Genomic DNA, 15,810 nt, shown 5'->3' with positions numbered 1-15,810 from the left:
TTTTTGTCTTTCTTGAGCATCAGAGATTTGCAAAAAACACAAAAAAATTGCATTCTCTCCCCAAAAGTGTGAGAAAGAGTGAGAAATCCTAGACAAGATCAATCATATTAACCAGTTGCATGCTGCTTTCCACTTTCAGGTACTGCCAGAATATATCAGTTATGCTAAATACCAGTCATGCCACTGTTTTCTCAAATGATTTTGTTTATACACATGATTTGTTTCTCTTCGTATTGCAGAAGTTCTTTGATTCGTTTTTAATATCTATTTTAAGTGCTGTAACTCTTAATTGTGTAGCTTAGTAGTAGAACGCTCCAATTCATGCAAAATACTGCAGCCAGTAAGTATCCTGTTCTTAAACTCTCATTCTTTAGTAGAGTCTGGAATACTCCCAATGACTCTCTGTTTTCTGCTACAACAAGCTTATGCTGTACAAGTCTGTCAGCACTTCCACTTCTCTTTTTTTATTGTGGCATGATCTCTTTCTGCACTGCTCCCTCAATAATACTAATTTAAAATTAGTATTTATATTAAATTTAAAAGTGCCCTTTTCACACAATTCTCTGCTTCATTTGAGCTCATCCACATTATTTCCTAGGCCCTCTTTCTTTTGAGGTGTTTCACAATTGCCCTCATTTTCTGTGACTTTTCAGTGTGTTTAAAGGGGAAAAGTTCAGTAATGTTAGTGCTAATATGATTCTGGTAATGACAATAACATTCCTGTTTGTCCCATTACAAATGCTGTAATGAAATATGTGAAAACCCATTTTGTTATGGCAACTAAGTTGCAGAGAGGCTCTGGGTTGATTTTGAAGGAAGGAAAAAAAACAGACAAAAACATACTTTCCTGTGGTTGAAATTATTGGTTCTGGAACTCTATGGGACACCTGCCAGGCTTGACTTCAGTGGTGCTTCAGTGGCAGTGACTATTTCTTTAGTGTTAAATTTCCCAGGGTACCCTCTGCTCTTTGAACTGCCCTGGTGGGAAGGTTGAATGGTACCAAGCACAGGCAGGCTCAAAGGTTTGGTGCTGTGGTGATGTGAGCTCTCTGACCCTGGTTAGATTTTGTGCCGGGGTCAAGGTTGGAGGTGGTTTAAATCAGCATGTTGGAAAACTACATGAGAACTCAGCCCTGCTTTCTAACTTCAGGGTATTGTTCTGTAATTTTAAAAGATTTGCCAGATGTTCCTGGAAGTTGCTTGTTACAGTAACTTCACAAGCTTCAGAATCTGTTCCAACAGTTTAATATGAAAAATAGGCAGAGTGTTCACCAATACATGAAGACTTCTTTTGCATATTGTCCTTATTCATATGAACTCTCTAACTGTGGCACACAAGGAGGTGAGAAAACACTGCTTTGCATGATATTGTTGGAGAGAGTTTCAAGTTGTAGGTAAAAGAACCTACATTCATTTTGCAGAAAAAAAACCTTGATCCTTTTCTGGGGAAAAAAGATGGCTTAGTACAGATTGCCAGCAAGAGGGAGATTAAGTGATTTGAGGAAAGAGATAGGATTGTTTCTTTACATTCTCGCAACCAGAGAAGAGTGTAGGATGGAGAGTTTCAGACTGATCATGTACCTTTTAATGAGAAGCTAAAAAGGATTAAATTTACATTCCAAGCTGATCTGGTTTAGAGAAAGCTCTGTGGTGAAATCCAGGGAACTGTCTCTTCTGGGAAACTTGGGAGCTGCAGCATTTTGTCCTCTGGAGTTCGGTTTTGTTTCTGGACACTGAGATCTCAGCTGCTGACTGAGGGTATTTTCTTTCAAGTGCCTATGCAGAGCAAGAGAGGCAGGCAGAGCGATTAAAGAGAAGGGAGAACAACAGCAGAAAAAAGAAGTGCAAAGGTAAAACATGATCTGGGAAAGAGAAAGAATGGGATAAAAGAATGAACAAAAACAGCAGAGAAGATTCATTCCAGTATAGAAGAATACAGAAAAAGTGAGGTAAAAAGAGAAGGAGGAAATAATGGTAATATTAGTCAGAATACTGTGGGAAAGTGTGAAAGAAGTCCAGGTAGATGCATTCTCAGCCTTTCCTTACCCACCAAACAGGTGATATTGTCACAGAGATGAGGTCAGTGAAGCAGGACCTGCCTTTCACAAACCTGTGCTGGCTGGGCCTGATCCCGTGGTTGTCCTGCACATGCCGTGTGATGGAATTTAAGAGGATCTGCTCCGTGGCCTTCCCTGGCACCAGGGTCAGACTGACTAGGCCTGATGCCAAGATCCTCCTTCCAGCCCTTCTTCTAGACAGGCATCACATTTGCTATCTTATAGTCAGCTGGGATCATGAGATCCCAGTCAGCCAGGGCTGCTGGAAAATAGTTGAAAGTGTCTCTGTGTGGATTTGAATCAGCTCCCTCAGTAGCCTTGGGCAGGTTCCATCCAGCCCCATAAACTTCTGTTGACATAGGCTTCCTTTTCCCCATAGGAAATCATAAGTGCAGCCCACCAGGTCTGTCTGGTAGTGCTGAGACCATGCAGCAAAGTACGAGACAAAGTTTATATGTGGCTTGCCCTGTCCCAGTAGGAGAGAATGGTGATGCTTTGGATACTTTGATATTGGCTGGTTAATACCAAGTCAAATTATCGCAAACTGGGGCTACAGTTTGCTGGCTGCTGTAAAAATGCAAGATAAATATCATGCCCTGAGGAGCTACATGATTGTAGCCTAATGGTGTGGATTTGTGACTGATTTAAGTGAATAATTCCTTACTACCAATCCCAACAAGAAATCCTGTCATCCTATGCACACCTTCTTACTAGAACTTCTGCATCACATAGTGACCTCATCTACACTATTAGAGAATCTGTCAGTGTGTTTTATATTGGTTAAAGCTTCAGCTCAGTTCCCACAGGTTGCAGCCCATTGTGAATGACCCAGTATGAGGGGAGGGGACAGAAGGGTACAGCTCAAAAGGAAATACTTAGTTTATCCTGCTGTTGAAAAATTATCATGAAACTACACCTTAATATTTTAATGGGTGTTTAAAGCCAGTAAAAGCTAACACTATACTGAAAGAGTAAATCCAGCTGTCTTCCTGGTCTTCTATTCCCAAGATACTCTTGTTCATGCTGTTGGTCTTGTAGTAAACTGGTATAGCTGAAGAAACCCTTCATTTACAGTCTAGTTCTCAGCTGGATCTATTCCCTGACCAGTTTCCTAAATATCTGCATACAATTTTATGTAGGCATGAAAATAGAGGCTGGGAGTGAAGTAGTTGGCAAAAGCAGAGACAGCTGCATTCCATGGCAGCATCCCTTGGCCCCTTGCAAAGCTGAATGTGTTTGCTGAATTACAGACAAGGTGTGGGCAATATGAGTGGTTTGAATGACAAAAAAGATGGGAATTAGAAGGAAACCAAGGCAAAGTAAATGCTTGGTAACTAGGTGTTAAAGTTTGGCAAGAGCTGTCTTGTAATATAAATTCTGGCTTTTCTATATAAAGTATTTAAAAAGTACTTTATAACTGGTAATTGTTTTGTGAGTTTCAAATGATGTGCATGGAGTAGACATGTTACAGGCAAGATGTTGCTGTTGCTCAGCATAAATGAGACTTAGGGGTGGTGTCAGAAATTGCAGCTGGACAGTCAGACAATATTTGCAGTATGAAATCAAATGCTAAATAGGGTCTGTCCGTTTGTGTACATGTTTTCTTTAATGGAAAGCTGAAGTAAAAGGTTCCCATACTTCCATATAAACCACAGTATTACCCTGTCAAACCCTGCAGTGCCTCGGGACTAGGATTGCTTTCTGACCAACAGAGACAACTATTACTCCATCAACAGCACCAGCAATTTCAGCAATTACTAAGTACCCAGCAACTCACATCAGTAAGTTTTTCAGTTAATTATGATTTATTCCTCTGTTGTATTCTAAGGCATGGCTAAATTCCTCAGCTTAATATAATTAGTAGTAATGGATTTAACTTGATATTAAAGTCTTTGATAATATTTCAGTCTTTCAGTTGCTTCAGCCTTTTTGGATGATAGTCATGTAAAATGTTAGGATATTATTGGGCTGTGCTTATGGCTAGAAGAATCATTCCCTAGTGCCTTCAGTCCCATTTTGTCTATTGGAAATGAAGGCTTGTTTCTCTCAGCATCAGCTGTGGGCAGCAGAGCTTGGGAGCATGTGTGGATCCTAACAGTACTGTGATCTGTCTGATTCCACTGGAACACTAGCAAAAGACTTGCGGATACCATCTCGTGAGCTGTCTTTGCTCTGCTTGCAGTATTCATATAGGCTATTAGGTAACTGGTTTAACTCTTTGTATTGTTAATTGTGTAGTTTTAGTACTCAGTCTTCTCAGGTGTGTTTGCTCTGACAGAGGCCTGATGAAGCCAGCAGGCTTAGCTGAACTTCTGCTGAGCTACTGATTTCAGGAAGTCTGACAGGAACTTCCTTTCGCACAGTCTCATGGAACTTCATTAGTGTAACCTAAATTAGCTGGGATTAGTTTAAGGGTTGCACTGACTGAAGATCTGGATAAGCAGGAACCCAGGGAGGAGCTATTTTTCAGCAACTAATTATTGATCTTTTTTTCCTTCCTCCTCCCTCTCCCCATATTACTCAAGGAACAACATCAGGCCCTTTTGTATCAATTAGTACAGCAACAGCATCACCATCACCAACACCATCAGTCTGAAGTACAGCAATTGCAGATTACTGGAGGAGCACAGATACCCATGAACAACTTACTTTCAGGCACACAGGCCTCACCACTTAATGCAGCTGCTGCCAACCCATTCCTTACAATTCATGGAGATAACACAGCTCAGAAGGTGACAGTAAGTATACTTCTCACCTCACTTACCTTGCAGTACCTCCAGGAGGTAACTAAAACATATAAGCAGGTTATGTCCCTGTATTCACATATCAAAGATGGTGGATTTTTTGTCTTTATTTTATTTTTCTTGAGCCTTGGGCCGCACTTAAATGAGGCTCAGAACTCTGTGAACTCGTAGTCACACCAGACATGTCTGCTGCACACTGTTGATCCCTGGATGAGAACACCAATCAATGACCCTTGCCTTCCTCTTGTAATTACAACTGCAGCCCTAGTCCTCCTCACCCTACTTCTTCCCCAGCATTGTGTCCACTGTTTTGTGGATCATTCCTTTTACCACCTTACTGGTGAGTTTGCCTTGGCCAGGCCTCAGGCCCTGTGGAGAGATGGGGATTAGCTGCTGGCTTGAGAGGTGAGGAGGCCATTGCTGGGAAGGTGGAATCTGTTAGGAGAATGGGCTATGTGCATCTTGGTGCTGGCCTGGGAAGATGCTGTACGTTAGGAGGCCAAGCAGCTCTTCTGCTTCATAGAGTAATAAAACCTTTCCTACACAGATAAAGAAATAAGACACGTTTTTCTGGCAAAGATGTTCCATTATCTTCAGTCTTTGCCCATAATCTCCATCTTCAAGACAAGAATTCTTTCTCCATGAAATCAGAGAACAGGCTTCATTCTTTAAGGGTCCTACAATTAAGATGAGTAGATAAAGGAAGGAGCATATGAAACTTGGAAAAACTAAGGATGAATAGAGCAGGAAGACATGAAGTTTCAGCATTCCTTGGAGAAGACAGCAAGTGGTAGTGGTAGGGAAGAAAGAGAAGCTTGTCTGCAAGAGCAGGTGGGGAGAGTTTGGGCTAAATACAAATCCCCTCTCTGCTCCCTAATCCTCCACCTACTTGAGGAGCACTGGGATGGAGGACTCAGGCTGGGCTTCTGTGGTACTTCAGTAGTACCCAGTAGTACACACTTCCAGACACAAACCATGTAAATGATGAATTTTCAAGATGATTTTTCCTAGAAACAGCTCCAGTGCATTCAAAATTGTGAGCACTTACTTTTGTTCAGCTTTGGGGTCTGGGCAGCTGTGACGTGGCAGCTGTGAACGGTCACTGTGCTCAGGCCCCACTGTCAGGGTCACTGACTGTCACAGCAAACGTGCTGGCATGTTTGGGGGCTTCCCTCCATTCAGAGATGTTCAGCTGATGTTTAACACTGATCTCCCCTCATTCTCCAAAAATTAGTAGTGAATGGAACTGAGACCCTATATTTGGTGTACATCCAAGCAAAATATTCTGTGTGATCTTACTTTGATTTTTTTGAATAGCCATTACTAGGTCTGTACAGTGCAGTGTATTTTTACAAATATACCGTTACAGTTTCTGTGTTAACAGTTAGCTGTAAATAATTCCAAGAGATGTCAGAACATCTTTCAAAAAAACCCTTACCAAAAATTTCTTTTGAAATTGATTTTATATTTTTTAAGGCTAGAATTGAGACAAGTTGCATAGACTGTTGAACTATTTTTAACATTCTCTATTTGCTAGAGTTCGACTGTTTTAATTTCATTTGCATTTGAAACAGGTTTTCAGGTATTTCTGAATGCTCAGTGAATGAGATGAGACTTTTGCTCAGTCCTGTTCAATACTTGCAGAAAGTGTTATTGTAGCAATATATGAAAGAACGAACTGTGATGGGGCAAATTGGAAATTGTATTTGTTCTGATGGAGAAATGTAGATTTCAGCCTTCTCCCATGGGTAGATGTAGCACAGGTCACCTGGAGTTCCTCTTTACCATCTTGCAGTTCTAGAGAGATGTTCCCATGGCCAGGAACAGCCACTCCAGTTGGAATGAAAGTAGAGGAGTCATTTTCTAATGCTGCCTGTCATGACCTTAGTTGCTTAAATACAGGACTGTTCTTTTAATTATTCTTTCCCACTTTTCATTCTGCAGTACATGGTTATTTTTTACAATGCAGAGTTACTATTTAGATGGCTCTCTAGTGAGTGTACCTCAACTGCTTTGTCATCTTTATGAATTGAATTTTACTTAGCTCTGTATGTTGTAATCTGATTTTTAGAAGTATTTTCTCTTACACAGAGGCTCAATGATAAAACTGGACCAGTTGCATCAGAGAAGAGTTGACATTTGAATGACACTTGAGCCCTGCACGTCCTGCTGTTATAGCACTTCACGTGGCTGCAAACCCTGGGTTCCCTTTCTGCAGATTGAAAAAGAGCAACAAGGAACTCTTACTGCACAGCAAGAGGTTAATAATTTTCATAAGGATATTTTTGGTAGGCTTTCATTTGCTTTCTTGTTGCACTAAAATGGATGTACTTTTTAATGTCTCAGACTGTGAAGTAGATCAAACTCTGCAAATCATAATTATTTTGTCAATATGATGGTACTAAGTACAGATTCAACCACGGAAGAACATACACTTGACTCTTCAGTCCTGATGTCACAGATGTAAAGGCTGTAAACCGTCTGCAGTGGTGCATTGCTTTGGTTTCAGAGCAGTAGTTCTAACAGCCCAACCCCAGCTCATCTGATCTGCTGCTGCAGTTATAGGTCCTTTTAGACTGAGCTTGTAATGGCAGCTGGGACTTGCTGTTCATAATTTCTTTTTTTACACACCTGTTTTGGAACCTGACTCATAAGGGAATTGACTTCTGAACTTTTTATTCCTTTAAATTTCTATTGTTGTATAGTTGGAGTTTTTCTTGAATAAGAATTATGGTATGAAATCCAAAGTTTTAATAATTTTGGTGTAGGTTTTAGAGTTCTGAGGTTTTTAAAGGAACCAGTTTGGTTCCAGTGACAAAGTTTTCTTACCAGATGAGGCCACACTGGAAGAAGTTTGTGTAGTGTTTGGCCTAACCAAGTGCCTGTTGCTACCTCCATTTTGTTGAAATGGCTGCAAACAGCTGATCATGCACTAGATGTGTCCTTGTTAGCAGCGGGAATATTCTGTCTTGCACCAGCAGCCTTGTTCTGCCTTTTCTAGAGGTGTTTATACCACTGTAGAGAGCTCAGGCAGATTGTTACCTGGGTCACTTTTCACTAATAAATTACCAAAAAGTGAGTTACCATTTCCCACTAAAATTTCCCAGTGGTTGAAACGGGTGAACTTGTGTTACAACACTTGGGGCAGTTGCTGATCTCGTGGTGAGTCTATGCAGGGTGGTGAAGGGCAGTTTAAATGGGGGTAATGACCACTAATCAAGAGTGAGGTGGGAATTATTATCAGAAAAGACCCAGCTGTAATTAGACCTCCACTGTGTACTTATTTGGAAGAACATGTTAATTCTGCAATATGTTTCTTAGTTAAACATTGCACAGTTCTTACCTCATTTCTGTAAATAAAGTTTTGTGAATCTGTTTTGTATTGTGAAGAATTCATAAGAAAACATTGATATTTTGATTTGTAATATTTCTAATTAGTAGATTTAATTGAAAAAGTAAAAATAATTTATTTTTATATGTTCTGGGGAATTTTTAAAAAATGTCACAAATCACTTTTGTAGATACTTCACAAAAGTAAACCAGTGGTTTATTTTACTCACCCACTGGTGGATATTCTGTAACAATTTGTACAAAAGGTAAGATGGAAATGTGCTGTTATTTTGACTAGATGTAAAATTCCAAGTGTATGAAAAGATATGTACAAAGCTTTTGTTAATAAACTTTAATAATGTTTATCATTGTATATGACTTGTGTGAAGGTGAGTCTTAATAGAAATAGTCCTTTCTTCTACAACATCACACAAGAGGAAGAGTTTTATTTGCACATGGCTACTTATTATTTATTTATTATGTATTTATTTTCTTATACAAGAAACTTCAGAAACTATTTTTCACATAAATTTGTTGCTTTCAAGAGACACTGATGTAGCTAAAAAACTGTCCAGGGGTATTTCTGCTTACTGGACAGAAAGGCCCACTGCAGCCCTGGGTCTGATGTCAGGCTTTGCTTTCACCCTTCAAAGAGGAATGACTGGAACCACAGGAGCAGTGGCTGTTGTTTGTTCTGGTGTAACTTGGTGAGAGCTCAGGGGGCAGGAGATGGTTCCTTACCTGTACCATGCCTGGGTGAGGGGAGCCAGGCTGAGGCTGTTGCTGTAACCTTTGAACTGCACTTTCTGTAAAACCAGCACAGTGCTTTTTTTCCCATGAATTTTGTTTACTGTCCATGGTAAGGTTGGTAAATAGCTAAACTCCTGGTTTTTATTTCCCAGGAAGCAAAGAAAACTCGACCCTTCCTGTATGGTCACTTGAAGATAAAATGTGAGGGGTTGTGCTCATCAGGGGTTGACAGACAAGAGATGCATTATTATGGTTTCCTCACAATTTTTAGCCCCTCTCTAGTCTGGGGCAGCCTGAGGCTCCAAGCAGCTGCTGGGACAAGCAGCAGGCAGAAGATGGTGGTGCTGTGGGCCTGTGCCATTTGAATGTTGTTCCATTTGCTCAAAGCCCGAGTATTGAATATTTTTATTTTCCAATGGGGAAAACTGGAGTCCGGAAAGAAAGACTGGTAAATGAACAAGCTCAGAATGGAAGGGAAACCTGAAACATCACCTGGCACAGCAAAGGGGCACTTGCTCCCAACCCTCCCCAGGACTAGAAAAACCTCCTGACATTTTGGGAGTAGTTGATGAATATGTTATGCTTTGAGGTGAAGAAGTTCAGGAGATTTCAGCATTTGTATTGATTAAACCTGTCTAAGGGCCAGAGCTCAGGAGCTGTCAGTGTTCTGGCCCTGTGGAGCACTGGCTGTTGGTCAATGCTCAGAAGGGAGACTACAGAGCACGGAAGGCCAGGCCCCAAAGTTACACTCAGTACTGCCAGACCTGGAGAGGAAGGGGAAGAAAAGCCCAATCTGCCCCTGCTCCTGGCACAAGGCCTCCAGGGAATCCTGAGTACCACTTCTCCTGGAGCCATGGACTGCTGCTTTATTCACAGACCTAAACCAAAGCCAAAAACACTCAGGCAATATCAGTTACCTCGCTCCAATTGGAATAATACCACAGGAATCAGTAAAAGTGCTAAGTCCTGCCTTTCCTTGTGTATTTCTTCTATTGGAGGGACTGCCTAAACTCTAGTACCTGTCTCCTGCTAAGAGTTAGAAATACTTGTGAAATTGTCAAAAGAGATTGGTGCCAGAAATCCAGGCTAGCAATGGGTGATTGATAGTACCATAGTCCTGGTGTGCCAACAGCAACAGAATAACGAAAAGGACAGTTCTGACATCCAAACAAAAATGCAATTCACCAGCCCTTTAAAGAAAGAGACCGCATCAAAGCCAAGTTCACATGAGGGCCAGATGCAGTCAAAACCAACCTCATTTCAGTGATTTTTCAGGTCCTGACATGGAAGATGGTGGTCTGTGGCTGATTTGGCACCAGTTCAGTAAAGCCCACAGTGGTGTCCCTGTGGAATGCCTTGGATGCCAAAGCAGCCCAGGCCCCTCCCTCTGCAGGTCCCTGGCAGCCAAGCTGCTGAGCTCTCCAAGTGTGTTGGGAGCTGCTCTGGCCTCAGTGTCACGAAAGCAGCACAGACTGAAGGTGCTGCATGCAGAAGGTTTTTCACCAAAGCCCCACTTCACTCACAACAATGACAACAAAGCTTATGGTTTACAGCAGGCAACTAATTCTGGACAGCCTACAACATCTGACATCCTGCTTTTATCAACTTTATCCATTCAAGCTGTGTTAGCAGGAGCAACTCATTTAGCAGTAGCACTGTGTGTCATTTAAAGTGACCAGTCTTCTGGTGCCTGTTCTTCATAAGCTGCACTAAAATAATACTGCTGGGTCTGCCTAAAGGAGAACTCTTCATTGTTCCTGTTGTTTTCAGACCCTATCATCTCAGAAAGAGGTCACATTGCAAAATCATTCCTGAAACATCTTCCATCTTTTTTTTTTTTTTAATTAGGTCAAACACTGAGGAACTATGAAGTTGAGAGTAATTCAGTCCAAACGTCTCCATTTACAAAAGGACACTGCAGAACAGCATCTGCTGGTCATTCCTCTAAAACTAAACAGCCTAAATGAGAGCACTTCACAGCATCTCAGTCAGATTCTACTTACTCACTTGTGTATGGTTGTCAGGATCCTCTAGCTTGGCATTGGACTTTATCCTCAGCATGGTAAGGGAATATTGCCCTCCCTGTCTCATCTGCTCCAAACAACTCCTTTCCACAGTGCTCTCCTTTGCCATCAGCAGAGACAAGCAAAGACACTCAAAGCAGGCTCAGATTGAACATATTTAGGTGTAGGTCAGAGTGTAGAACCTACAGCACAGACTGTCTTTAGGACTGAACACAAAGTTACAGTGCAAAAGCACTGATGAACTACAGCTCAAAACTGCCCAGGAAAGAAAATATATTTTGCTAGCAGGCAATTATTAACATTACTTACAGGAAATGTGCTAGATTCTGTGCTAGAACACAAGTTGGGAGAAGTTGCTTAAATCCAAAGTCTTGAGTGACCTTGGTTTTCATGGACAGAAAGTTTTAGAAAAATAAGCATGGGAAAACAAAGCCTGGCTACAGTCTTCACTTCTCTGGTGAGCATTATGTTTGACCTCAGACCTCAGTCACCACACAGACTAAAGGCACTGCTAAACAGGCTTTGTCATCATTGATGAAACAGCTGACAACCCAGAGAGGACCCTGAGAGGTTCTGAAGGTCTTGGACTCTTACCCAGGCCTCGTTCCTCCCCCAAACACTAAAGTTAAAGCTAAGGGTGGGTCAATTCCTTTGGCCCTTGATGAACTGAAGTAGGACTGGATGTGCCCTGGACAAAGCCTTCACTACCCTGCTCCGTGAGGGACAGCTCCCAGATGGGGATCTCAGCTCCACTGGTGCAGGGCATTGACACATTCCCCCCATCCAAGAACTTCAGTTCCAAAGGACCCATCAGTGCTACGCAAAACCTTCCCAAGTTCTTGATGCTGAGACAGTTGGGCCTGTCAGCAATTCCTGGTGCAGTGCCACTGTGCAAGAGGCCAGTGCATTTCTCTTACACAGCCAGCTGGCCTCTGCTTTTGGGAAGGTTCAGTCTTCAAGCAGTAAGGATGCAATCCATCAGTTCTCTTCCATCCAGGCATAAGCAGCACCTGTGATTAGACAGACATACCAGCGCTTCAGGTATTCAAACCAAGTGTGACAGTGTGGCATGTACAACCTTTGCCCATCCTTAAACAGCTTCCTTCAGGTAAACTGTATTTGTCAGGAACATAATTTTAAGTTTCTCACTGTGAATGGCCTTACAAACAAACAAACAAACATACATACATTCTCACCAGTCAGCAGTGCTTGTCCTTCTTTTGAGCCCCGTGCACAGAGGCTGTGCTGGAGGGAAGTGGAAGGTATTGGGAGGCAGCACGTGACTATTGCCACAGCCCCGCTGGGATGGGGCAGTCTGGAGCAGGTGCTCATGTTAAGTTTAGATCTCCAGCAATAAAGGTGTCAAGAGTCCTCCCAAGTCCTTGTCACATTTGCCACCAGATTTTTTTGCCCTCATACCTAACTAAGCTATTTCTCACTCCAAACTGAGCCCATTGTTACCCTTCACAGCCACAGCAGATTCGTAACAGTTCCGTATGGATCTCATCAGGGAAACAAAAATCACGCAACTGCAAAGCTCTTTTCTACATACCTGGAAGATTTTTCTCTCCCTCTAGTCTAGAGCAAATACCAACAATACCTTCCTGGCAAATCCGGCAATGCAAACTGGATCGTTCTCTCTGCTCTTTTCTGGGTGCTCTGCATCTCAAAGCATGATACACTGAACCAGGCACACCATCCCAGGTAAAGTCTTGTAAATCCAGAGTGGAAAAGAAATACAACCAACTCTCTCCTCTTCACAGGCTAAACTATTTTCTATCTATGTTTCCATAATATCATTATTTCTACCAACTAAGGGTTTTTTAATATCAGCCAAAAAAAAAAAAAAAAAAAAAAAAAAAAAAAAGCAGCTCCAATTGGTAGAGGAACTCATATGGAACACTGTCATATTCCCTAAATATATTCCCTTAAAGTTTTATGGGAATGGGATGAAATGGTGTGGAGTGCTGATCTGACAGAAGGAGCAAAATGGGCACTTACTGGGGAAATCAGCAGTGGAAATGGCAGGAAGTTAACAGAGACTTTCAGCCACCAAGTTTCAATTTTGAGTTCATTTTGAGTTGCCATTTTGATTTTGAATTAAAGCATAAAATATTTTTAGAATCTTGGTATTAAACCACAATTTGAATGGTAAATAATGCTTTAAAAATATAAGTCCTTAAGGTTTCTTGCAATAGATTGTAATCATTGCTCTGATTTATTGCTGTTATTTACAGCCCATTAAATAACCTTTGTTCCAGCATTTTAGGCTTTCACAATTTTGGAAAAGTTATACAAAACAAAATTACAAGTATGGAATAATATAACCGTTATTACCTGTTCTTCAAATTAAATCCAGGGTATACAACCATCCCCAAAATGAGAACTCTTAGCCCAAGAATGTTAGCCATTCTGTACTTAAAAAGTGGTCCTGAAGTACCTTATCTCTTAATTTCTAATTAAAACATAAAGGCCTTTAGTGTTTTTACCCATTTCAACTTTACTGAAATAACAGTGCTATCAAATACCACTGCAGGGTTGGCAAAAGAAGGTATTATAATGCAGGTGCATATAAATATGTGTGGAAGTTAATAATAGAAATCCTACTTATTTCAAAATGTTACTAGATATTTATAAGAATAAGGTATTTATAAGCATATCATCTTGGATTTAGAGGTCCAAGAAAGAGAAAATGTATTTTGAGTGCAGAGTTTCATTACTCTTGTGCTTGCTTAACAGTTGCAAACCTACCAGATTCATTATGTGAGTATCAGAGGGGGCTTTCCTGAAGCTCTGCTCACTTTTAGACACTGTTATCACACTTCTGCCTAATGTGTCACTTCAATACAAACACACCTTCATCCTTCAACACACAAATCAGGTAAGTTGGTGTAAGATTTATTATTATTTTCTTTTACTAAGGCACATGACGTATAGAAATACTGAGGTACAAAAATGAAGTTTCCTGCATATGACATTTAAAACCCCATTTTGACAAAGATGAGCTACATCTCTTCTTGCTTATAACATTCAGCTTTTAGCCATTTTTTTCTTTTGTACCAGTTCAACAAGCAACTTGTATCTTGCTATACACTCCTCCTGAAAGAAAACACAAAAGTGTTATTCAAAGGTTGGTATTTTAGTGCTGCTTTAACTCTATACATGCTGCTTTATTCTAGAAGAAGACCTGGGATCTAGGGGTTTTTTTTGTTTGTTTGGGCCTAGCTTTTTTTTTTTTTTTTTTTTTTTTTTTTTTTTTTTTTTTTTTTTTTTTTTTGGTGGGGTTTTTGTTGGGCTTTTCTTTGCTAGTTGGTTGCTTGTTTTTAAGTTGCACTGAATTTGTACACTGCATCTAGTGAAGAGGGGATTAGAAAAATGAACTTGCAATTTCTTAGTGGCTCATTTATCTGTTTGAAAGAGCACACCAACCCAAGAAACAGTTGTCCAGTGCTTGACAGTGACTGCAAGTGCAATTATGGAACAGCTGTATTGCAGGATCTATTTGAAACAGTTACTCTGGTGTGGGCCACACTGCAGGCAGGTTAAGCTGAGCCTTCAAGGTCACTTAATGCAGCACCTGCTGACACCAGAAACTGCTGAACAGCTTCAGAGCCAGAGACCCAAATCCTTCCCCACTGCACTTCCTGCTCCCTCACTGTGTTTGGCACAAATATTACAGTGCTTTTCTGCAGCTACAATGGCTGAAGCAAGCAAACTAAAGTATCACAGCTATTGGAAAATCTAGTACAGACCATCTATATCAGTGACAATTAGTGCTATTATTAAAAATTATACTTACAAAAAGAACATTAGATAGATTATTGAGCATTTAACACTTGCAGATGGATTACTTGTTTTGTTTATTCATTGAGATGGGTTGAGAAAGGTATTGTGAAAGTGTAAGCAAAGCAGCTCATCAACATTTGGTTACTAACTTTGAATCAAAATTTGTTTTAAAATCTAATTTTGTTCTGCAATTGAAGACACGAAAGGCAGAGAACAGGTAGGTATTTTAAATAAAAATTATTTAAACATTTTCAGTAATTTCAACATTTTCTGTATTAGATCACACAAACTGAAATAAATGAAAAATATTTTAAATAAAGCAACAAACGTGATGCTCTTTAGGTCACCTGAGTCTGGACTGAGAGGCCAAGTGAAGGCCTCACCTTTCTATATGGACTCTATTTCTTAAGGTAATCATAAATTGGTAGCAAATGTTTCCCCTCAGTTTATGCTATAGCTCAGTCAAAACAAGTCATACCTTGCTTTTTCCAGGAACACATTTTGCTATTTTATCCCAACGATCCGATGTTCCCTTTGGATACTGCTGCAAGGCCATTTCTAGAAGTTTCTGTTGATTTTGAGTCCACAGTTCTTCTGGTACACGGCTTTTCTCCCTTCTGCTTTCATCATCACTCTCTTCCTCTTGCTCAGTGTTATCAAAATCTTTCTGACGTCTCCCTCTGCCCTTCTCTTCTGGTACCTCTTTTGTTGCCAGCAAAGCCGTTTCAGGTGCTTTGACGATTTTTCGTCTGCGGTGTCTGGTTTCACTTGCCGTGGTCTCCTTTGGATCTGCCTGGATTTCCATCTGCTCTGATAGAAGATTGTAGCTCCCTTCCTCCTCCACTTCTTCTTCCCTTTCTCGCTGGGTGATGATGTGATCCGGCAGATTCATGTTGACTTTGAAATTTTTGGAATTGTGTGCCAGCGTTTTAAGCTCTGAGAGCCTAATGACACCTAGATGTTAGAAGCACTGCTGTTACACTTCTGAAAAAGTAAAACACCCCACAAACAAGCAGGGAACTGCCCACAAATTAAAGGTTCTCAGAATAGTGTAGAGTGGACAAAAAGCTTTTCTGAACTGACAGCTTAAGAAAAACAAAATTGAGCAATCAAGGCATT

The 15,810-nt window shown here is 40.8% G+C and overlaps 2 protein-coding genes across 5 annotated transcripts in view; one reads left to right on the top strand and one right to left on the bottom strand.

Moving 5' to 3' along the window:
• The window catches only part of MLLT10 (MLLT10 histone lysine methyltransferase DOT1L cofactor), a 125,762-nt gene extending 117,586 nt beyond the window's left edge, over window positions 1-8,176 (top strand). For 2 of the 4 annotated variants that reach the window (XM_083884739.1, XM_083884742.1), the window contains 3 exons: window positions 3,736-3,838; window positions 4,583-4,795; window positions 6,876-8,176. In XM_083884739.1, coding sequence (XP_083740865.1) covers window positions 3,736-3,838; window positions 4,583-4,795; window positions 6,876-6,944 — 385 coding nt within the window. In that variant the 3' untranslated portion in view covers window positions 6,945-8,176. The remainder of the gene's footprint in view (window positions 1-3,735; window positions 3,839-4,582; window positions 4,796-6,875) is intronic. The other 2 variants (XM_083884740.1, XM_083884741.1) reach the window with 2 other exon arrangements.
• Window positions 8,177-13,787: 5,611 nt separating this feature from the next.
• Window positions 13,788-15,810, bottom strand: part of DNAJC1 (DnaJ heat shock protein family (Hsp40) member C1) — a gene marked incomplete at its 5' end in the record, with an annotated part of 110,343 nt that continues 108,320 nt past the window's right edge. The window contains 2 exons of the mRNA XM_083884790.1: window positions 13,788-14,004; window positions 15,170-15,645. Coding sequence (XP_083740916.1) covers window positions 13,936-14,004; window positions 15,170-15,645 — 545 coding nt within the window. The 3' untranslated portion in view covers window positions 13,788-13,935. The remainder of the gene's footprint in view (window positions 14,005-15,169; window positions 15,646-15,810) is intronic.

The sequence above is a fragment of the Zosterops lateralis genome (genome assembly GCF_965231275.1).
Source record: "Zosterops lateralis genome assembly, chromosome: 1".
NCBI lineage: Eukaryota > Metazoa > Chordata > Aves > Passeriformes > Zosteropidae > Zosterops > Zosterops lateralis.
The sequence above is the reverse complement of the archived record's forward strand: the minus strand, read 5'-3'. Positions and strand labels throughout refer to the sequence as shown.